The 24,279-nt window shown below is 34.6% G+C and overlaps 1 protein-coding gene across 1 annotated transcript in view; it reads right to left on the reverse strand.

Annotated features, from left to right (window-relative positions):
• Nucleotides 1-24,279, reverse strand: part of LOC149795170 (nucleolar complex protein 3 homolog) — a 124,861-nt gene that overhangs the window by 53,094 nt on the left and 47,488 nt on the right. The window contains exons 8-12 of the mRNA XM_089964892.1: nt 10,112-10,231; nt 6,040-6,111; nt 5,335-5,391; nt 4,353-4,472; nt 2,228-2,308 (exon numbers count right to left, since the gene is read on the reverse strand). Of these exons, the coding sequence (XP_089821018.1) occupies nt 2,228-2,308; nt 4,353-4,472; nt 5,335-5,391; nt 6,040-6,111; nt 10,112-10,231 (450 nt within the window). The remainder of the gene's footprint in view (nt 1-2,227; nt 2,309-4,352; nt 4,473-5,334; nt 5,392-6,039; nt 6,112-10,111; nt 10,232-24,279) is intronic.

Raw genomic sequence — 24,279 nt, forward strand, 5'->3', positions numbered from 1 at the left:
GTGTACAGACTAGTTGCTGTTGTAATTATATGCCACACACATACAACATAGTGTAGCCTTACTGATCAGACAAAACTTTTAAGTTCCTCAAATACAAATTTGAACCACTCTATATAACTATATTTTTGTTTGTAAAGCACTGATGAATCCACTTCAGACCAACACCTTTTAAAATGTAGCAAATGTTTAACATTTTCACAAACTGATGTCTCCAAACTTTGTTGAAAGTGGGGGAGAATAGTTTTGTAGAAGGCCTAGTTGACAAAGACAACACAGTAAATTAATGAAAGTACATTTGTCACGGATGACATTTCTGATGACACAGAACATGACAATGGAACCCAAGTGAGATCTCATCAAAATTAACATTTATGTGTGTCAAATATTCACTGGTTATACCACCACTAAATGACAACAAAGGAATCTGATAAATTCTACTGAATTTGTATCAATTCTGAGATGCATAACAAACAGACAAAAAAAAAAAATGAAATACAATAACAAGGGAAATTACTGTGTGGGAACAAAAGTGTGCAGGTCCAAAACTCTGATAATTGCTGCAGATCAAAAGCAGAAAAATCAAATTAAGCCAAGGTGTCATAAAGCTACATACCAAGGCAGTTATTGTGCTAAATGAAAGTTTGTGAGACTGTTAATATGCAGCCACAACTCTGCTAAAAGACGATGTTGCATGATGAACATGTACCTAAGCAACAATGAGTAGAGAAGGTGGTGCTTGTGAGCAAGTGTCTACAAACTTATACGAGTGGGATGACAAGGGAACCTCTGAAGGTCATGACTCAAATGGGTGCTGGAAATGATAAACAAAGCTGAAAGTGACCGAGAAAGTTTCATCAAATCTGGTGTTGGTTATACTGGGCATCCATAACCAAGCTCAGCCTAAACAAGATATGACTGGGTGACAGACTCAACAAGATATGACTGGGTGTCAGATATTAAGTCTGAAAAGTGGGACTGGGTATACTGGGATGAATGGCTGTGACTGACCATTAGAGTTATAACACCACTTAACAATGCTGACAATCAAACTCATCCAAGATCTCAACAATATCAAACTGTGTATCAAATCTGGATGAAATACAAAACTAAGGGAGTTATCCTGCATATCTGGATGAAATACAAAACTAAGGGAGTTATCTTGCATATCTGGATGAAATACAAAACTAAGGGAGTTATCCTGCATGTCTGGATGAAATACAAAACTATGGGAGTTATCCTGCATATCTGGATGAAATACAAAACTAAGGGAGTTATCCTGCATATTTGGATGAAATACAAAACTAAGGGAGTTATCTTGCATATCTGGATGAAATACAAAACTAAGGGAGTTATCCTGCATATCTGGATGAAATACAAAACTAAAGGAGTTATTCTGCAGAAATGAAAGTGGTAAATCTGACAACCTAGTACTAAATTATGACACAGAACGATGACCCAGCCAAGGTCACATTAATGTCATCTAAATCTGCTTTAAATAAAAAGAAATTAAGGGATTCACTGTGTACTAAAGAAACTGGGCGGGTCTGATAATAAGAAGCTATAACTTTACTAAATGATTACCATTAATATCTAGCAAATTTGCTTCAAGTCCAATGATACGCAAGTGATTTTATCTGTAGAAAAATAAGTGAGATAGATGGAAGGATAGAAGATGAATAGGCCCAATTTATTACTGCCCATTTTCTATATAAAATGGGGTACAAATACTGCTATAATGTTACGAAAATCTTATTTACATATAAATACAAACATCCTTAAACTATACCTGAAGTGGTATCTGATCAACAGAGCTAACAAATTTGTTTTAAGAACCAATTAAAAGCCAAAACAATTAAAAAATGCATTAAAAATATGAAAAATTGCTATAATAGCCTAAAAATCTAATCAGGTCAATTTAAATATAAATACCAATATACCCAGCAAACTTTCATCTGTCCCCGTTTAGTGATTTTTGCTTATAATGACCTGAAAATGTTATTAGAGTAAAATTTCATGGTTCTAACTTCAATAGTTGCTGTACTATGGAGCTAAAATGGATTTGTTACAGATGTGCAGATATACCGACTTTAGATTTTAGACTGACAGTAGCAAAACAATATTCCCCTAGTGGGGACATACACATTTCACTAAAAAAAAAAATATTCCATTACAAACCTCATTCTGTGACAAAGGAGATAGGTAAAGAGGAAAAGTAGGTATCTCTTACAAGTTTCAGTTTTCTCTTTTGGTCCTCTGTTGCCTTGGTCTCCAATAGTTCTACCTCTAACAACTGTATTTCCTTCTTGTGCTGTGGAAAACAGTAGAATTCTTAATTCTCTATGCTATTAAAATAACATGATGCAATCTTTTATGGAAATACAAGGGTTCTGCAGAGGAGCAAATGTTGCGATAATGATGAATGTTATATACTTTCGAGAACTTAACCCAAATATTTAAATCAATATCTTAACTCCAGCCATCATCATTAGCAAGTGATAACTAGGTCTCAAGTTTTGCTAATTCAGGCATGATATATACCATTAACACAGACCCCTAAAGTGCCTTCTCAAGTGGCATGCACTGCAACCCCAAAAATGTCTGAAATTCATAAGCTTAGTATTCTCTTCTTTGTTTTTCAAAATATAAGAGTTTTCTTCACTTGGTTACACATTTTAATTTCAAGCAATCCAAATTTTGGCAATGGCATAAAATTCTGCATTCAGTTTGTTGAAACTTTTTTTGTCTTTCTGAATAAAAAACTTCAAGATTTTACTTGTCTTTCTGAGTCAACAACTTCGATTTTTTGACCCAAGATACCTTGATGCCATGGCAAGCGAACCTTCTAGTTAAGTGAAAGTAGTAAAATACAATCAAACCAGTCTTAAGAGGTCACCAAAGGGAACATGCCAAACTGACTTTTTAACACAGGTAATCTCTGAATGGAGGTTAAATTGTCAAATTTGTAAACAAGCACTGTATACCAAATCCATTTATTGTTAGTATTATTTTTATTATTATTATTGATAGTTTCTGTTTTCATTGTTTTTGCTATTATTTTAATCTATTTTTATTCCAAAATAAACCTTCAATCTAAATTCTGAAAATATACAAGGCTTTCTTCCTTATATATATATATATGGATTTTAACAATTTAAAGGGCAAATTGATTGGAAAGTTGAACTTGCCCTTGGAAAATTTCAGCTTGCCTCAAACATAATACCCCAAAATGAGTAAAACAATAAGATACAATAAACTACATGTTATTTGAAAGGAAAATTCATATTTATTTAAACTTTTGTTCTCATCCTTGTTGGCACCTTAAATCTACATGACCATAAAGTCATCAAAATGTACAGGCAAATAATACAAATAGACATTAGAAAAAGTCAGAATGCAGATATCATTAGAAGAGCAAAAGCAAATATGTACATGTATGTAGACAGATAAAAGACAGGTAGAAATAGGTTTGGAAATATCTAATTTTTTTTAAGTGTGAGAGAGTGTGTGTGTGTGTGATCTGGGTCTTTAATGTAGCTTTAACAATTTTTCAGTCATATCGCTACAATGTCTGCAGTGTGACAGTATATAGTGATGTCTAGCACTGGGGCATCATGCCGCAGACATGTTGCATGATGTCCCACCCAGTCACATTATCCTGACACCAGGCCGACCAGTCCTAACACTAACTTCTTAATGATGAGCACCAAGTGAGGCAGTTGTTAGTATGATTTGTGTATGTCTTTGGTATGACTTGGCCAGGGATGGAACCCACGACCTCCCGCATCCGAGGTGGATGCCCTAACCACTAGGCCACTGGAGCGGTCTGAGTGAGAGAGAGAATCAAAGCTAGACTGCAATGATTTATCTATACTAAAAACTTATGGATCTGTCAACACTAAATTTCTCCATTTAACAATTTTCATCTCGTCATCATGAAATTGGTGACATGCATAAAAATATGACAATCCTACTTTTGAGAATGGTTTGAGAATACATAGTTTTGATTATTTTATTATTTGCCAAGCAGTAAGACTGTAATGGTTTCCTGTAATTATCATGCAAACAACAGTGGGTGCTATAATTTTGTAATGTCCATCAAGCTTTGAATGAAGTCCTTCTGATGGTTAATTGTTAGAGACAGGTGCCATTTATTTCCAAATAAACCTGTCAAAGGCCTGTCATCAGTTGTCTTATTAACAATTAACACCTACTCACCACAAAGGTCACATGCTGTACAGTTAGGACAATAAGAATTAATTGTGGAGGCTTCTTGTTTTACGAAACTTTCTATTTGCAAATGCTTAATTAATGTTGTTCACAACAACATTGAAAGAAAAGTGTTCACAACTTACTCTTTTTTCCCTTCTTGACAAGTTTTTCTGCGTGTCTTTCTTCTTCTGAGCCTCTGTTTTCTCTCCTGGCTGGGTCATGTTAATCTCCTTGATTTTTAAGCTGAGAAATGTGTCCAATACCTGAGAGAAAAAATAGATGTTGATAGGTTGGTATCCTTAAGGTCATCATCTTTGTGAAATCCATGTGCAACTCTGAATGATGTGATCACTACATTATGACATAACTGAATTGACATCCTTTTTAACCTAGGTGTTACATAGGGTATAGTTGTAAAATGATGTGTTTGTGTCTTTTATTAAATAATGAAAAATAAGATTCTTATAAAGTTATAATTATTTCAATAACAGTTCTCAATTCAATAAAAAGTATACTTGACCCATGGAAATATTCAGCAATTACAATCTGCCATGAATCTAACACATGGGCTTTCTGTTGCAGAAAACCAATGTGATCTCGATAGCTGTGTCACACTGAACTTTTCTTCTCAAACATGGACAATTTCTTTTGCGAATTTGATAACATGCAGACTAGAAAAGTATGTGGATAAAACATCATTTTATTCCCCTCTGTCGTACAATCTGCTGGCTACAAATGAGTAGGGACAGTAGATCATTTTATTCCCCCAGCTTACAACCTCCCGACTAGAAAAGTGTAAGAACTGTAAATCAGTTTATTCACACCTGTCTTACAACCTCCTGACTATACAAGTGTGAGGACTGTAAATCAGTTTATTCACCTGTCTTACAACCTCCTGACTATACAAGTGTGAGGTCTGTAGATCATTTTATTCCCCCATCTTACAACATCCTGAAAATACAAGTGAGAGGACTGTAGATCATTTTATTCCCAAATTTTGCAACCTCCCAACTAGAAAAGAGTGAGGACTGTAGATCCTTTTATTCCCTTCTGCCTTAAAACCTGCTAACTAGAAAAGTGTGTGGACAATAGATAAGTTTGTTGTACTAAACTTATATAGCTTACCTTTGTCTGGACAGAGAATCCTTGGGCCTTAATCATGTTCCCAATACACTTCACCAGCTACAAAAAAGAATAGCAATATACTATGAACTCGCTTGTATTTGTCTGGTAAAAACAGAATGGATCTTATGGTTGCTAAAAACAAAAAATTCAAATAAGCAACCAAAAAGAATCTTTGCTGCATTATATTATCAATGGAATGTCAACAGAAATGTAATTATTTGCCCCAACCGCACCAAACTCACAGCCACAAAACTAAACAAATTCAGAGTACTAGTGTTCTTTCTTTTACATTCTATAGTTCTTTTCAAAATGCTTTGATGTCTTGTAACCCTATGCTGGATGTAAGAAATCCCAAGTAAATGAGCATCCACTGAAAGAAATGGTTAGGAATATTCCTGTCCATTGATAATGCAATGAAAGCTTTTTACCCAATTTCATATAAACATGTGGTTTTATATGCTATTTCACTCTAATAACCATCAACAGGCTTCACAAAAAAAGAAGAAAAAAAGAATTATGTCAGAGAAACAGCAGATTGACATATGTAATTAAAAACATGCCAAATATTTACAGGACTTGTGTAAGTAAAAATTTTTAAAATATTTTCAAGGGGTAATGTGCATTCTGTATACAGAAGTGTCCTTTAACACAAGTATCATTGTATTAAACTGCAATTTACTTATAATCTTGATTATTGCTGGTTACCTCTAAAGTTGCCTCCCCAAGTTTGTCTGTTCTAAATACTTGTTTGACGGCCTCACAAACAACATCAGATATCTACAGAAACCAAAAGAAACAAAAATAATCACATGAAAGTCAGTGTAATTGAAATTCAATACACCTCTCCCTCGATAACTCACGCACAACGGGGTCCACAAACATAGATCGCACTATAAGCAAGGCGTGAGTTACCAAGGGACCTATAAAAATGGAAAAATAAATCGCTTTGACATCGAGAAAACCGTGGGGGGGGGAAGCGGTAGTAGGGAACTGGGCTGTTTAATGACTGAATCCTCATTTTACAATCACGTCGATAATAATTTTTAATAATGCGCTTTTTCTAATGAAGCTGTTCAATATTCTGTTTAAATAACATTTTCTTTTCAAAATATCCAACATATGAAAGATCGTTCCAACTGGTTTGAACAACCATCACATGTACGTGAAAAATCTGTGTATTACGTCACTGCTTTTTGTTTTCTTGATGAGTCTGGTGTTTATTAGTATCTTACCAAATCGGTAGTCCACAATTTGGGAACTAGACTAACTGCTGATACACCACCAAACAAGATTCCTTTTTTTCAAAAACACACGACATTTATTTCGTGACACGTCTACATCAAAACTCAATTTTTTATTGTTCAATTAGTACAATGTTAATGTCGTGATTTCATTGGAAGTAATAATGAAATTTCTTATCATCCCAAAGGATATCTCTAAATGCCAATTCAAGAATTCTCTGAAATCCGCTTGCCCACAATGGTCCGTATCTGCGAAATCTTTATTTTATGAAGTATTCTTTTCGCTTTGCTGCCTTGTTATCTTTGATCACGGTTATGAAAGAGTTGGTTAATTTAAGGTAGTTTCTGTTACGTACACAATAACATTTATTACAGTGTTGGACTGATGAAATGAAACGAGTTCACCCGACATACGACAGAGGCCGCTAGATTTTAAGTTAGTCCGATTTTTGTACTTTTTAACTCTTCTTTTATTCCACCTCCTTTTTTTGATTCAAAAGACATAATTAACGTGATAATACAAAGGAGGCCAGCTTTTAATTCAGTGCAATAATACAACAAATACTTCCACAAGTCAGTTATCAAAACATGGTCGGCACTTAATTGGGTTCTCAGAGAAATGCTAGATTGACACATTTTATGTTTACAAGAGGACACATTGCATTTATGACGAGTACACTTAAAAGGAACTAAAAGATGGAACTAGAACACAAATTTCAATTAATAAAAAATTATTTAATTTGTATTTATTTATTAAAGTACTGCCTCCACTCGGCATAAGTGACATTGTCATTGATCGAAATTTCCTTACATAACGTTAATTGTGGTGCATTAGGAATGTCGTTTGGAAAGAAAAGGTAAAAAATTGTATGATTTCCAGGTCCTATCTACCGTTTTCAACGGTAAAATGAGCGATACATCAAAGTTTCCATTACCAATTTTGATCAAGATTTTCTTCAAGTTCAACAAATAGGGATACATTTTTGGGGAATTTTCAGGTTTAAAAAATGGGATCCATGCCTGACACCGTGTTATAAGCGGGTTCGCGAGTTATCAAGGGAGTGGTGTACTATGAAGGTATAGAAAAATGTAGAATATTAAAGCATGTGTTCCATGGAACCAAGTGTCTTACATTATGCAATAATTTATGGCCCTGCAGGGATGGTCCTGGCTTTTAAAAAGCTGTCGCCAAAAAAACAGCCAACTTCAATATTTTGTCGCCAGTTTTCAAAAAGTGTCGCCAAAACAAGTAGTGTACATTTTTTCAAGTGTTAATTTAGTCTATTAATGTAACAGGTAATGAAAATTACAAAAGATGGGTTAGTTAATACTTTAATTAAAACAAGCATTAACAAAATGTTACAAAGTGTTACATGAAGGTCTGTCGCGATTTTAGGACTGCCCACTTGTTGAATGCAGTTTCAAAGTCTAATTTTTCACATCTGTACATGCTGATTCTCATTAAATTCTCGAGAGATGAGATGCAGAGTTTATTTCTGATGTCAGTTTTTATGAGGTTCATCTTACTGAATCCACGTTCACAGTCTACAGTGCTGACAGGTGACACCAGTAGTCTCTCAGCAGCCCCACCCCACACCCCACCCCTTTAAGGCTAGCTTCACAAAGCTTGTAGTGAATTGCTTCCTAAATCCCAAGAATGATCACTGAATGCTGTATAAATTTTCTCGACAAGCAAAATAGGATCTCCATTCCCACGAATGAAACTTACACGAGTCAACACCTGGCAATATTGGACCGTATATATAAGCATAAATCCACACCCAATTTAGGGATTCTTTCACTCCTGTATTTTGAGAAATAAATAATTATTAATTATGCAAAACTGGTTTTTTTTTGTGCTATTTCTTGTTGCGGAGTTTAAGTCTCTGCAGCCGTAACAGGAATTGATGGCAAAAGGAAAAGATCAATGAGTAAAATGCTGCACTGGCGACAGATATAATTGTGATTGAGATTTTTTCCATTTGCTTTGTATTTATACACAGTGGGTACTTCAAACGTTATCAGTTTTCTATAAAAGTTCAGCGAAACTATTGTATTGGTATATGTAAAAAAAAAAAAAAACATAGAAGGATTAGCCATACAATTAATTGTATCTGTTCTATTCGCGTCTTCAGAAGTCGGTCAGTTGTAGGTATAGTGCGGTAGCATGATTGACTATCGCAGCATACAGTACTCAGCCCAGATGTCAGCATAAGCAGATTATGATGTAACAATGCACTGTAAAGATGGGGGTCGTAAATACGAACAAAGGATCGTTTGTGTAACAGATTGATTCCAATGCATTGCTTAGTCAAGTTTGTGGCTTCCTTTCATTCTTCCTTTTAATTTATCCAGTCCAAATCCATGATTGTATGTACAAATTAAATAACCAAAAAGTATGTCACCAAAAAAATCGCCAGATGGGATATTTTTGTTGCCAATAAGGGAAAAAAATCGCAATCTGCGACATTGGCGAAGCCCAGGACGATCCCTGACCCTGTGTCTGGCATACCAAAACTTTAACATTGATGCAACTACCAGTCACCACTGGAAAGGTAATATCTGTGTCACAACAATTATACGATGAAGTTAATAAATAAGCTGATAAATTATTCATCTGAAATGAAAGGAGTCCAAGAAGGTAGATAATACATTTAGCATACCTGCATTGAAGAAGCTCCAACACTTTCCTCACAACAAGATTAGAAAGGTACATTCGGAGTGATACTGTGTGAGGCCCTCATAAGAAGCATGCACAACAGTATGAGCAGAAGCAATAACTGAGGAATACAGAGCATGAAGTGTCAATTCATATATCTAAAAAGGGTGACTAATCCTGTCTGACTTCCTTTTCAAGCAAGCAGACAACAGTTTAGCAACATTTTTGCTACATAGGCCAAAGTCAGTTCTAATGGATTTATTGCTTGGGAAGGCTGGATCTGCAAGGCAATGAATATACTCCTCATGCATCATGATCTGGCAATGTATCTGAAGTAACAATCTATGAAAACTGGATAAATGTACAATGTGTGCTCTGTACAGGAGTGAAGCTAAACACTGGTGATACCTGGTGGTATCAAGGGGAGGTAATGGGCAAGAGTTACTACCCTTAGTCTATGTATAATAAACATGATAAGATAGTTTTCTTTTTCAAGTAGGGCTGGATTCACGAGGTAACAGGCTAATATTCCTAATGTAATGTGATTGGGTAATGTATTTGAAGGAGAAATTTCTTTGCAAGGCAAATCTGCACTAAAATCTTACTTGAACTTTCTTAACTGAACATGTATTTTGCATAATCAATAGACCCACCCTTGTTTTATGGTTGTGGTTTTTGCATGAAATATAAATCTTTAAAAAAACTGTTGTACAAAAAATGGTTTTGTATGCTGAAAGACATATCAACATGATCCTGAAATGTATTTTAAAAAAACTGTTCACAAACTGGGGGCTGAAAATCGCCCCTTTATCAAGACAGTCCATTGGCGAATGTTTACACCAGAACAAGTGTATGAACCTTGTATTGTCTATGTTACCTTAGGATTATGATCATTCATGAAGGGTACAAGGAAAGTGATGAGATTATTCCTGAAGTTGAAGTGGGGATGGTTCACCAACATTGCAGACAGACATCTCACACTAATCTCCTTTAGACTCTGGAGGAAAAAAAGAGACATTTTTGTTGAGCTTGCCTTTTTTTTTTTTTTTTAGCCAAGTAAAATAAAACATTTATACTGAGGTTAATCTAAGATACGCATGGTTGTACAGAGTATGGATGTATGGACATGCATGCAAGCAGCAAAGGGATTGCCAAGGCAAGCTTCTGTCAAGGCAAGGCAATATAAAAGCTAGAAAAGTATAATAGAATAACTTCAGACCTGTACTATTTATGCTATTAAAGAAATGGTCTTTTAAAAGAAAAGTTACAATCTTTCAAAATACGTCTTTCTAAGATTTCATGATAAAACAGAGTGAAAGCTACATAGCTCAAAACTGAAAAAGACCAAGTGATTCAGTATGAGTTTAGAGTTAAAATACAGTGGAATATACACAGCTCAAAACTGAAAGAGACCAGTTGAATCATTTTTTAAAATTGGTAGTTTAAGACAATGGTTAAATATTACTCTGAATATTCTATGGGTCTTGACAATCTGTTTCAGTGATCAAGGGTTTTCTGGGCTAACTGTGATCAAGTCAATGAGATTGTGTAGCTACTAAATACATCCAATCAAAACAGAAATAAAATGTTTATTTAGTGATTGAGACACTGATAATCTTATCCGGTCCAGATTGTATGTCCAACTTTCATGCAAACACATTCATTGTTTACTATATTTAATCACTGGGAGTATTGTTTGTAATTACCTGTTACATCTGTAGGCATGTCACTGTGACCTATCTTAAGCTGGGGTGGTTCAGAATGATGAAAAGAAAACAACTATCAAGTTCCATGAATAGAGCAAATCTAAAGCTGGAGATCTGATAGATTAATCTTTTACACGTGGATTAACCTGTAATGTAACATAAGTAGGTTACTGTTACCTGCATTCCCCACTGGGTCTGAATGATGCAAGAAACAGTCCAAGTTCATGAAAGTAATTTGTGTAAAATAAAAAGAGGTCAAAGTGACCTATTTTTTCGTGGGGAGGTTCAAATTATATTTGGAATATCCTAAGTTACATGAAGGTTTAATACATCAAGCTGGCAGCAGTCACAGTAAAATGAATGTTCAAACTAGGGGTATAATAAAAGCTATAATGTACCTTGTACATATGACCTTAAAATGCCACACAAAAAAGCAAATATTGCCAAAAAACTTGGGTAAATATCATGATAAACAAGTATAAAATGTTTTAATTCAATCAAGAATAATTTTAACAACATTTAAACATAAATAACAATTGTTCACATTGTTTTAAATTAGCTATGTTTCATAAGTGACTTATCAGACACTATGAAATATAAATCTGAAGGTGGCCACCATCTGGCAATGTGCAATGGATAATTCACATGGTTCCCACGCTTTTCTAAAGGTAAATTTCCAGGTCATTTCCAGGGTTTTTCGAGGATGAAATTATTTTTTTCAATGTTCGCATATGACCATTACTGAATGGAATTTAAGAACACTTTAGAGTATAAAACATGCATCTGAGAATTACAATTGTGTCTGAAAACATATATATATAAATTAAATTCTTTGATAGCAATGTCTTATACTTACAAAGCATGAAAATTTCTAAATCTAAAGCGGTTTCTCTTCCAAGGCTCTCCAAAAACATTGAAGTCAGAAAAGATATCATGTTAAAAAAAACACAAAATGTATCACACGAAACAAGTTTGATTATATTCCTATAAACTGGCATGTAAAGTCATTTAAAGGTACAGAATAAAATTCTAACTTTATTTTGCTGCATTATGTTGCTAAGTGGGAACAACATAAGGAACATAAATTATGTTTTGTTTCCTTTTAAACCTTGAATTCTAAAGAATTCTACAGCAATATATATATATATATATATATATATATATATATATATATATATATATATATATATATATATATATATATATGCATCTCATAGAAAGTAACATTTCCTATTACAGTATATGAAAAAAACAATAAAACCAAATAATTTGAATCTTGTTTTGTAACGAAAAGAGTTTAACTCTGAATTTATCTGTGCCAATAAAATCCCAAACAAGATTTTTCAAACAATATAATCTCCTTAAGATGATCTGGTTGAAAACTCCATCATTTAAAAACCATTTTCAAAAGGGTTGATTTAAATTTTGACAAAAGACCTTCAAAATTATATACTGCTGTATAAACAAGAACTGAATTTTCTGTAGAATCAACTTGTCTTCTTGTAATTAGTTAAACCAGTCCCCAAACCTGTATTGATACAGGGGCTCATATTGTTTTTTAATATATAATACAAGAGACAACAATTCCTCATTTCAGTTCTGAGATTCAACAATTTGGACTAAAAATTTGGTTTAAAACGAATAGCAGTCTGTTTTTTAATCTGAATTTCCTCAGAATTTTCCCACCCCATTTGTCATATTTGGACATTTATGTTGGGGTGTGGGGACATTGCAACTGCGTATTGAAAAATTTGGAATTTGCCACCACCGTGCGGTAGTAACATACCAGCGGGCCTAAAAAATGTAAACTTCTGTTATGTCGACTCGTATCTACATGAAATCAATAGGTAAATGATTCATTTTCTCAGATATGGCAAGTATTATAATCATTATGTCATTAATCTGCTAAAAGACAAGATGTTGTTGTTGTTGTAGGGTTTAACATCATTTATCAGCACATGATATGCTATACATGGCGGCCAGTATTAATGGTGGAGGAAGAACCCGGGAAATCCCAGGAAAGAACCACCAACCCTCGAGAAGCTCCTGGCAAGCTTTCTCACATACCCACATTGACTGAATCTGAGACTCGAACCCACACAGACAGAGGTGAGATGGCAGTGATCTGTAATGGAAAGTGCTTTAGACCACTCGGCCACCCGAAAGACAAGATGTAACTTGACCCAGTACTGAAACTACTCTTCTAAAAGTAGTTAATGACATTCTCTCTGCTTTGGATAGTGGAAAGATTACAGTCCACACCCTCCTTGATTTGTCTGCAGCATTTGACATAATAGACCATGATATATTACTTCACTGTCTCCAGCATGTATTTTGCATTCATGATACAGCCTTACTGTGGTTCAAGTCCTACTTGGTCAGTCAACCGGACGCAAATTGTGTCTGCAAATGGAATACACTCCAGCCCAGTTAATCTATGTTGTGGTGTTCCACAGGTGTCTGTTCTTGGACCTGTTCTTTTCATTCTATACACTCAGTCGCTCTGAAGTGTCATAGATCATGCAGTGTCTCACCAACTGTATGCTGATGACACCCAAATATACAAATCTAGCCACCCAACTGAAGTTGATGCTACCATTCAAGGTGTAGTGAAGTGCATTTCTGATGTGAAATCATGGATGACATGTAACAAGCTGTAGATGAATGATGATAAAACCGAGGCCATTCTGATCACAACACAAATACATTCTCATTCACATCCTTTACCTCAAACAATAAATATCAGCAACGACAACATTAAATTCACACAGTCAGCACAAAACCTAGGTGTTACTCTGGACAGTACCCTCTCAGTACCCTCACACTGCACCAACATGTCATAAACATATGTAAGGCTGCATATCTTGAGCTGAGACACATCAGCTCCATTAAAAAATGCCACTAAAACACCTGTGTGTTCATTAGTACTTTCAAGACTGGACTATTGTAACTCAATTCTGTCTGGTTCACATCAATATCTACTCCAGAAACTAAAAAAGTTCAAAACACAGCTGTTCGGATCATACTTAGAGTACCACGATCAGAACACACCTCCCTGCTGCTCTGTACCCTACACTGGCTATCCATTCAATCCAGAATCAAACACAAAATTGGTTCTCTGTGCTACCTTTCACTGTTGGACTCTAGAACAACATACCTATCCGACCTCACCCATGTGTACACACCAGCAAGATACTTATGCTCCTCTTCTGACAATCGTATACTCATTATTCCCACTATGAAAACAAAGTCATATGGACAGTGTTCTTTTGCATACCAGGGCCCAGCAACGTGGAATGAATTGCCCACAGAACTTAGACACAAAGACACAGTGATCCCATTCAAGAGTGCTCTCAAAACTCACTTATTTCAACGGCAAGAACAAACTTAAAGACCTATTAATGTTTCCTACCTTAAATATTCTCAACATGTTTTTTGATGTTTTCTAATTTCATGGTGTTTGTTTTTGTAATCATATCATTATATGTTTTTTATTTTATAGATGTTGTCTAATGTTGTAAAGTGCTTAGAGCTTCTAAAGATTAGGCGCTATACAAAGTCCTCATTATTATTATCATATGTTACTCAGCCATATTCACAAATCAATCAAATGTAACTCCCTCTGCTGCCTACCTATTCTCCTAATGTATTGTGGAGAAGAAACCAAATTTGTGAGTTAAAAGATTTCCTTGATAATATGAAATGGATCATGAGATGGACACTGTTCCAAACCCTTGTCATAGTTAGTCCTTTGAGCATGCACATCTACCCCTTTAGTAACTGAGGATTGATAAAATTTGGAGTCAATCCTTCTGTCCATGAGGAGATCACTTCTCACTTAACTTTAGTCTTAGAAAACAGACTTTTTTGTACTTTTGCTGCCGTCCTGTATCATCCATCAAAGTCTGCTTAACGATGACTCAGATTTGTCAATGAATAAAATATGAAAATAAATATTAGGGCAAATCTTTATTCTAAATTTCCGTGTGTGTATGTGTGTGTGTGTGTGTGTGTCTCTCTCTCTCTCTCTATATATATATATTGTAACGGCCAAGCTAGGTCCTGATAATACTATCTTGGAGTATCGCACCAGGGATGAGTATGCTTCTTATCAGCTGACTGAGGAGGGGGAGAATGGAGTAAACTCGAACTCTTGATTTCTTTTCAACCATAACACAAGATGATTCATTTATTAAGAAACAGCGAATAAAGCCAGTTCATGACCATGACAGTCTTGTTGTTTTGTCCTAAGCCAAAATATTATCATTGTTTGAAGGTACTGTATGGTATATGATAATTTCATGCAAGGTCAGGATACACATTAGCACTATGCTATTAGTTCATTATATTATTTCTTCTGATGAGTAAAGATTATATTAGAGTTACCATATGTGAATTTAGTTGCATTAAAGGTTACTACAGAAGAGAAACTATGATTTGATTGTAATCGTGAAATGTAAAAATCTGCAAGGAAAACACTTGCTTGACTTTACACTTCAACCTTCGCGTAATACTTATTTGAAGTGTATTGGTATGAATGGAAGTAAATTGGATATCAAGTCAGTGAGGAAAACACTCACAATGACTTTGACAACTAATACATTATAAAATAGAAACATAACTTACATTGTTTAGATTGCCAGCATAATCAAGTATTGTTGAATTGAATTTAGAATGTCAAGTCGGTGAGGAAAACACTCACAATGACTTAGACAACTAGTAAATTATAAAATAGACAAATAACTTGTGTTTTATAGATTGCTAGAATAATCAAGTATTGTTGAATTGAAGTTAGAATGTCAAGTCGGTGAGGAAAACACTCACAATGACTTAGACATTTTATTTCCCTAAGAACTTTGTTGGACCTATAATTTAAGAAAAAGGAATTATATATTTGTAATGTAGCAAAACTTTTCTGTATGTCTTTAGCTTCATAAAACTAATTAAATAAAGAAAATAAATAAAGAAATGAATAAAAGTACTGGTCTGTGAGGACAACACTCACTTGACCATATAACTGAATTTCAAATCACAAATGATAAAACAATATCTATGTTGCTTGTAAAATAAATTTTAAATGACTAGAATGTGTATAAGTTGGAAGAGAGAAAGGAATTAAAAATAAAAAAAAAATAACTTAAATAAAAATTGATTTGCACTTAAATAAACTTTATAAAAATATTTACTGTCCAAAATATTGCCTAAAGTTACATAATTCTCTAATAAACTAAACAAAACAAAATAAAAAAAAAAATAAAAAAAATAAAACTCACAATAACTGTGATGTACCTAGTTTGATGGCTGCTAGCTGACTGACTCTCTCCAGCAGCCCACAAAGCCTTATATACTCCTGACAAAACCCACAATACCCACAAAACCCACAATACCCACAAAACCCACAACGCCCACAAAACCCACAACGCCCACAAAACCCACAATACCCACAAAACCCACAATACCCACAAAACCCACAAAACCCACAAAACCCACAATCCTTGTTGGAATGTTCAAACCATCAGGCGCTAGTATTGAATGTATATATTTAGTAAATTTTCACAGTGATTGTTTATGGAAATTACCAGCGGGATATTTTACACATTACTACATTGCGAATGAATTGCCATAAGTAAAAATAGAAAAAGAAGAAAAAAAAAAAATTCAGTTTTGTATTTCGCGGCACATACCGTGTTAGTCTGTCGCTATAGCAATGGTTCGGAAACCGTGTTATGCACTCTTACAATATTACCGAGGTAGACCGTATGAAAGGGTAGTCAACAGTTATATGTACCAAATAAACAAAGAAGAGGAAAAACAAACTTAAATGCAATGACGTATACAAACGAAACCCCAGGGACTATAAACACATTGAGTATGTAGTGTACAGTCTTAAGCTGTTAACTAGAAATAGCCATTAATCGAATTATCAAGGATGCCAGCCGCCGGCATGATACTCCCTATTTTCGCTATCACAAAAACACGTAGACTATACCAGCTAACTATTAATCGACAAGTAAACAAAACACAGGATCCTAGAAAATAGTAATGTCAACTCATTTGAGCAATTCACTGCTAATGCACAGATTTATAATTTTAAAAAAAAAAAATCTATACCGAATTGGACGGCTTGTATGAATTGTGTTTACCGCATGCATACCTCACTCCCTAAATGCAGGTTATTACAATATATACACACACAAACACATAGAAGCTGTAGTGTATTTTGTTAGTACTTTATGTACTCACAAGTCAAGAACAACCACAAAAGAACACAGACTCTGCTCTGCTATCTGCCATCACATATTGCACCAGAAAATCAGGGTCTCATTTGTTTTTTCTACAGATTACTGCTAAAAATTTGCATAGACCCAGATCTTCTGGCACATTATAAGATGACAGATCTGGGTCTGTATGGCTTTTGCGTTTGGACTTTTTAAATGTAATTGAGTAGATGAGATGAAAGAGTTCCGAATATTATTAACAGACCCAATAATCTGGACCAGGTTTGTTTGATCCTGTACAGAAACTTTTGTAAGACTAATTGAAAATGTAATTACATCAGAATGCTTATAAATTCATAATAATATATTAAAGACAAAAAATAAGAATCAGTTTATTGTATGATTATGTTTTTTTGTTAAATTAAGTTATTATCCATTGAAACTTGATCCCTAGATTTGCAGTCCCTGTGTTACCAGGTGCAAGTTTTAGTATAATCTACACTGAATATGTTAAACAAAATTGAAAAAATGACGATTTGACTTGAACAGTGTTCTCTTTTAATAAATACAGATATGTCTTTTTATGATTTAGTCATAAGAAAGTAATAGCAGTTTTAAAAAATGGTATGCTTTGTATCGGTTTTGGCAACCCTTAATGGCTAGTGAAATATGGTTCTCCCATTTTTTCAGAATTCAACAATTTGTCTTGCTATTTCCTTTGGTAGGTGACCATTCCTACACTTTCCAACAAAAGGTTTTAGTCTTTCGCACTTATGGCATCATCTGAGAATTACAATTGTGTCTGAAAACATATATAAATTAAATTCTTTGATAACAATGTCTTATACTTACAAAGCATGAAACTTTTTGTAGCAAACTATTTTGGTGTCTGAAAACTGTAAGAATACAAATGAAAAATAAAGAAGACTGTTGAAAAATTCACTTCCATGTAACCCACATCGATAATGTTTGATGCGTCATCTCAGTGAAGTCACTGCACTGTCATTGTCAGAATGGAATGGTTCACATGCCTTTTCATGTCATTACATTTGCATGATGAAATCTGTCCAGACCTTCTTTACTAAACTCTTTGTCATGAGAGAAGGTAGAATATCGAACCAAAACATAAGTTTTGAATTCAGGATTCCCATGCTATCAGGAAAAAATCAGGAGAAATTATCATTTTTTTCCTGACATGAAAAGTCATTGAATTTCGCAAATATTGATGAAAGTCAGGATAAACCCAGGAATTTTCTGCCACCACTTGACATCTGAAACAATCACATACTTGAGTAGTAACTAAACTGATTGTGAGTTAAATTTATCGAGTTCTAACCAGAATATTTGGAGTGTGCAGTATGGATCATTTGGTTGCTTGCAATAAACATATATGCCGAGTCAATCAAAATGCCCAGTGGATAAGATTCATTTAGTATACTTTTATTTTCAAAGCCAGCTCGATATCCATATCTTTCCTTAGGGCTGTTCCAGTAAAACATATACCCCCCGGGGGGAAGGCACTTTCAAATTCAACCAACCCACAACAGAAGCAATTTAAAAAAATTATGATCCACCGTCAGATGTTTTAATCGAGAAACACTGCCCCCTACAGAAGTATATTTTTTAACATAATTTCTGGCTATGGGTTAGTGGGCGGTAGAAGCAATTTTAATATTGGGTTGGAGACAGAAGCGATTTAAATGACAGCTGGCTGGAGGTAATCTACTGAATTCATATACATCATATAATCTACTGCATATTTTTATTTGTATTCATTCATTATAATCAGTCTTTTGTCCTTTTGTTTGTTTGTCTGTCAGCCAAGTATGTCTCTGATACTGTGAAATCACAGATTTTCATGGTGGTTTATTATTTGTAGATGTCATTGATCAGTCCCTTAATACCTACTAATTTAACATCCATGAATACAGATTTTATAATAGATATTTCTATTCTAATACAGAAATCATGAATTTGTATCCTTACTAAACTCTGTGTTTCCTAAAGTGATCAATATGTCTTGCTATTTTTCTTTGTTCTCTGGCATGCTGCTTTTGATTAGAATAATAGTTAAATCTTGTATTGCTTTAAATGTCTGGTCAGATTCTATGATTCATTGTTATTATTTTTTTCAATAAATGTTTTGGTAAACTTATATGATTTGTCAGAAAAAAAAATCAATGATGCCTGTGGAAGTGATGTTGCATCATTTGTCTACTTTTACACCATATCATTTCTTGTAAGAACATCTTTTTCAGTTACCGATGTCTTATTTTTACACCTTGTTGCAAGACTAATATAAACTTATAAAAAAACATATCAAGTCAAACATTTTTATATCATAGATTTAAAAAAATGGATGAAAGTCAAGGAATCATTTTTTCCAGAGCACTCATAAAATCAATGTCATTGCAGTTAACTGTATTGTCAACAGCATCATAATCATCACTGATGGCCTAGCAGTAACATTCTGCACTTTCAATCCAGTTGTCACAGGTTCTATCTCCCACTTCTAGTCTTTCATATGAAACTTATACCTATGGCCTGAGGGGCTTTCATGGCAGAGTGGTATAAGATGCTTGTCTTGTGATACAGAACTGAGGGGCTTCCATGGCAGTGGTACAAGATGCTTGTCATGTGATTACTTGCCTCCAATGTGCTAATGAGAATGTTGCCAGTTACTTGTGGAAGGTCAGTGGTTCTACATAAGTGGTGTTTGGTGTCTCAAAAGGACTTGGATTTTCTTCAGCAGTAAAACTGGCTGCCATATATAGATTCTCTTCATCTGAAAATGGTGTAAAGGCCATAATGATCTAATGAAACCCCGAGATCTCATGTCTAAATGACTTCAGCTGTTGGAGATAAACATCAAATCAACGGGCTCCATGTGCCCAGGTGTACTAAGGTGCTTGCTTTTACATCACTTAAACATCTCACAGAGTGAGTTTGTGTCACAGATCAACCAATTTAGGTTGGTGGTCGGGGTTCTTCCTCCACCTAATATATTGTAAAAAAAATCACCAAAAAACCCCAAATCAAACCACACTGAATCAACCAACTAATCAACTGTGGCAACAGCAGCAAAGGTACTAGTCAATCATTTTTGCCACAGCTGTACGAGTTTATAACTTTTGACTCTAGTAATTTTTGTAGACCTTAGAATATCGTCAATTATGCCTTTCTGACAGTTACCTAAAAGTCATCATCAGTTGGTGCAAATGGAATTTTCATTGTGAGCATATGAGATGGAAAAGTCTTGAGCAATCCTGCATCCCACACTGCCGAAAAGTTTACATTTTAGCTCACTTAAATTTTCTCTCAAAAATGTTCATTGTTCCAACTAGAACTGTTATAACTTATTCAAGCTATATTCACCAATATCTGATGATATGCATCTGTAATAAATATTTGTAACAAAGTATGAGAATGTATCAATGTTTTTCAATGATGCATTTGAATTGAGCAACAACCACAATCAACAAACCAAGAAATAAAATTATTCACATAGAGTATAATCATAATCTGCCAAAAGATTTTTAATTTTTTAACTTTGCCAAATATTTTTTCCAACCATACTGATTCAGTGGACATATCACCTGAATGGACAAAACAGACCAGAAGGTTAAAGTCAATTTGATACATCTTTTAAGTAGCTAAATTCATACTGGTTTACTTAACTGTACACCCTTTTTTGTCTTCCTTTTGATGAAATTTCTTACTGAAGCTAAGAAAATAATGTTGCACACATAAAAAAAGAGGAATACTTCTACTCATTATTGTTTTTATTATACTTCTCCATTCCAGCCTGTTCTTATGATCTTCTCCCCCCACATACTGTTCGTCTTGTTTATGATATGTATCTAAATTTCTCACTTACTTTTCCTACTACTATACAAATGTTCTGTGAATATGCATATCAGTGTGAAACACAATGGGGAGACTAAATCCAAGATTGAAAACCTCTACATTTCTGGATGTATTCTGCTTATGTATTCTGCTTGGATTCCATATTTCTGCACAAAACTCAAGAGTTCAGGTCTCGGCACTAATTCAGTTCCCACTGTAAATTTGTGCAAACACCACGATATTAAAATTCAGTAACTTAAAATTTTGAGTGCTCATTATCAAATTTATATCAGTACAGACACATCTATGACGACAGCTTTTGTAACGAAAAAAAAAACATAACAGCCGCACCATTTTCTGGATCTATACAAATTTGAAATGTGTGCTTTAAATACTGCACCAAAGAATCAGCTGCTGATTTCAATAATGAGTCGTCCAAATTCGGGTCTGTAAAGGGATGGAAATTATGTTATTAAAACAATGTCCCTCACTTTTTTCAGTTACAAGTAGGACAAGATCTCAAAAGATTTTTTAAAACTAAAATCTTACTTTCATTATCAACCAACCAGGGACAGTCAAACACATATATATTCTATTTTATCTTCGACCATGCTGAATCGACACACTGTAAGATAATGTTCAAGTAATGAAATACCATGGGATAACCAGAGACCAATAAAATTGATAGTCAAATTATCTCCTCTGCAGGGATGCTGCCAGGATTTCAGGATTTACTCCAAGTTTGTGTGTGTGTGCTCTCCAATGAGGAAGTGGTGGTGGTGGGAATAGCTGTTGTTAAATATCTCCCTAACACTTAAATATCTGTCACTCTTTCTTACTGTTCCACTCTGTTACAGCTCTACTGAAATCAAAATTCTCAAAGACATGTCATCTCTAGTTCTATAGCGATTATTACTGTGATGTCATTGGGCATGGTCACATGGCTGTGATAGGGTCTTGGTTGGGATGGCATAAAGACTATAGGCTTACTCCATATTTGACAGCTAATTATGATGTTGTCAAAAGAATTAAAAAATTTCTAGCAATTCAGTTGCACTCGGATACTTGATTCATAGTCAATGAACAGGTTCGAAAATTGATGTGTTTATTTTGGAGCTATGTTCCTCCATCACATTTAAGATTTGGATATACCAAAGGTGAAATTGGTACAGTTGCATCCTAAACTACTATCGTGGCTACTTCAAATGTTATTTAATGTGAGACTTTAATGCAAGAACTCGTAGCTTCAGTGGTTTTTGGGTTAAAAAAATTAATTTGTTTTCAAACAACTCAATTTGGTACAGATTACATTGTTTTTTAATGATACAGTGAGAATTCTTGATGTGTAAAAATTGCACAAGAAATGAACAACATCAGATCAGAAAATTACTACCACTGGGAAAATACTGATAGGAATATACAGAAATAATGATATAATTATTTAAGTAGAATATATGGTGACAATACGAGCGCTAGTTCTACAACTTTGTGCAAAATACATCTTGTACGACTATTCTGTTGTTTCTAACAGCACTGTAATATGGCAATAATTTCTGTCCACTTTTTACTTTAGTCCCTTGCTAATTAATAGTTTTAGATTTTACAACACTAAGCACATTTTACTGTTTGACAATAACACATCATTACAAATATTTAGATTGCAAGAAAATAGAAGTTACAATTTTATTAAAAGCACTGGTACCAGTAAGACTAAAGGAGATGGTAAAAAAAAAAAAAGAATCAGGATGAACAGATTAGTAGTGTAGTAAAGAATCCATACATCAGAATGACATCAAGTATTTTTTCATCATTTTCATCATCAGTTAATGATACTGCTTAAAAATGTATTGTACTAGATAATAGACTTTTATAGTTATCCATTTTGCAATACAAATACCAAATGATGGCTTGGAACTAAGTGCCAAAAGGTCTGCAGAAAATACCACCATGATCAAAATATACATAGGAAGAACCGAACACAAACAGGACAAGTTTTATCCATCTTGCTTTGAGTTTACACAGATCAGTCAGTCTCTTATGTTTAATGTCATTTAATTTTTGCACATAGAGAGCATGTACATCATTTGGTCATACATCTGCATGATACAAAAGTCTGTCTTTTTATTCTTTTGTTGCCCAGTGGTTCTGCCAACTTGAGATCTACACACACTTAATTATGTTGTATGGGGATTCTCTGATGTTCCCTATGAACATTAATCTGTTAACTGTATCTGAATTTAATATGATCCTCCTCCTCCGTGTACAAATATTATCCTGTGCTGTGAACTCCTTTCATTCCCTGCTGTCTGAAATGCATATGCATAACTAGCTTGAACAAGTTATTGTTCTTTATGGTTGTGCAATTTTCAACATCTCACATGTATGGCCCCATGGGTATTTTCTCTTGGATATCTCTGTCCCAAAAAGAAAAGTTCTGAACCAGAGGTCTCGTTAGGATTCTAAAACTAAGAGTCCATGGCTCCCATTTTGGTAACAATATGAGTTCCATCAGGAAAAGTTGCAGTTCCCTCGCAGAAAACTATGCCAATTATAAGAACTAGTGGTTGCCATAGAGTTTAATTTCTACATTCTTTATAACACTGACATAGCTCTTCCTTGTCCATCAGAGTGAGTCTGAATTTTTTCGATCCAAGGAAGGTCTTATTCAAAGCACTAAGCTAGGCATCACACACTTGCTTAAACTTGGCTAATGTCCCTTCCAAACTATCAGTTCTAGCAACTTTAGCCATCTCCTGAATCTCACAATCTTAGTCTGTTTGCCGTTGAACACCAAAATACTCATTCAAGTCTATGTCTCAACATGTCATAATTCCGAGGTCATGTGCACTGCACTCGGAAATGAACACAATAATGAAAGTTGTTGTAGTTGTTGTTGTTGTAGTGTTTAACACCATTTTTCAGCACAAGATAGGCTATACCTGGCGGCCAGTATTAATGGTGGAGGAAGAACCCGGAAAACTCCGGAAAGAACCACCGACCCACGAGAAGCTACTGGCAAGCTTTCTCACATAACCACATTAGCCGAATCCGAGACTCGAACCGACGCAGACAGAGGTGAGATGGCAGTGATCCGTAACGGTGAGCGCTTTAGACCACTCGGCCATTCGGGGCCCCCAATAATAATAATGAAAGCTAAAGTTGTTTATTTGATGCACTGTTATAAATGACCACATGTACATCTCTGGGTATTTCTGCCTCTGAATTCAAGCACTGAACATATCAGTAGATTTTCCCACCCAGCTGCTAGTCAAAGC

This window comes from Sinohyriopsis cumingii, chromosome 7, assembly GCF_028554795.1.
Source record: "Sinohyriopsis cumingii isolate HCF-2022 chromosome 7, ASM2855479v2, whole genome shotgun sequence".
In the NCBI taxonomy this organism is placed as follows: domain Eukaryota; kingdom Metazoa; phylum Mollusca; class Bivalvia; order Unionida; family Unionidae; genus Sinohyriopsis; species Sinohyriopsis cumingii.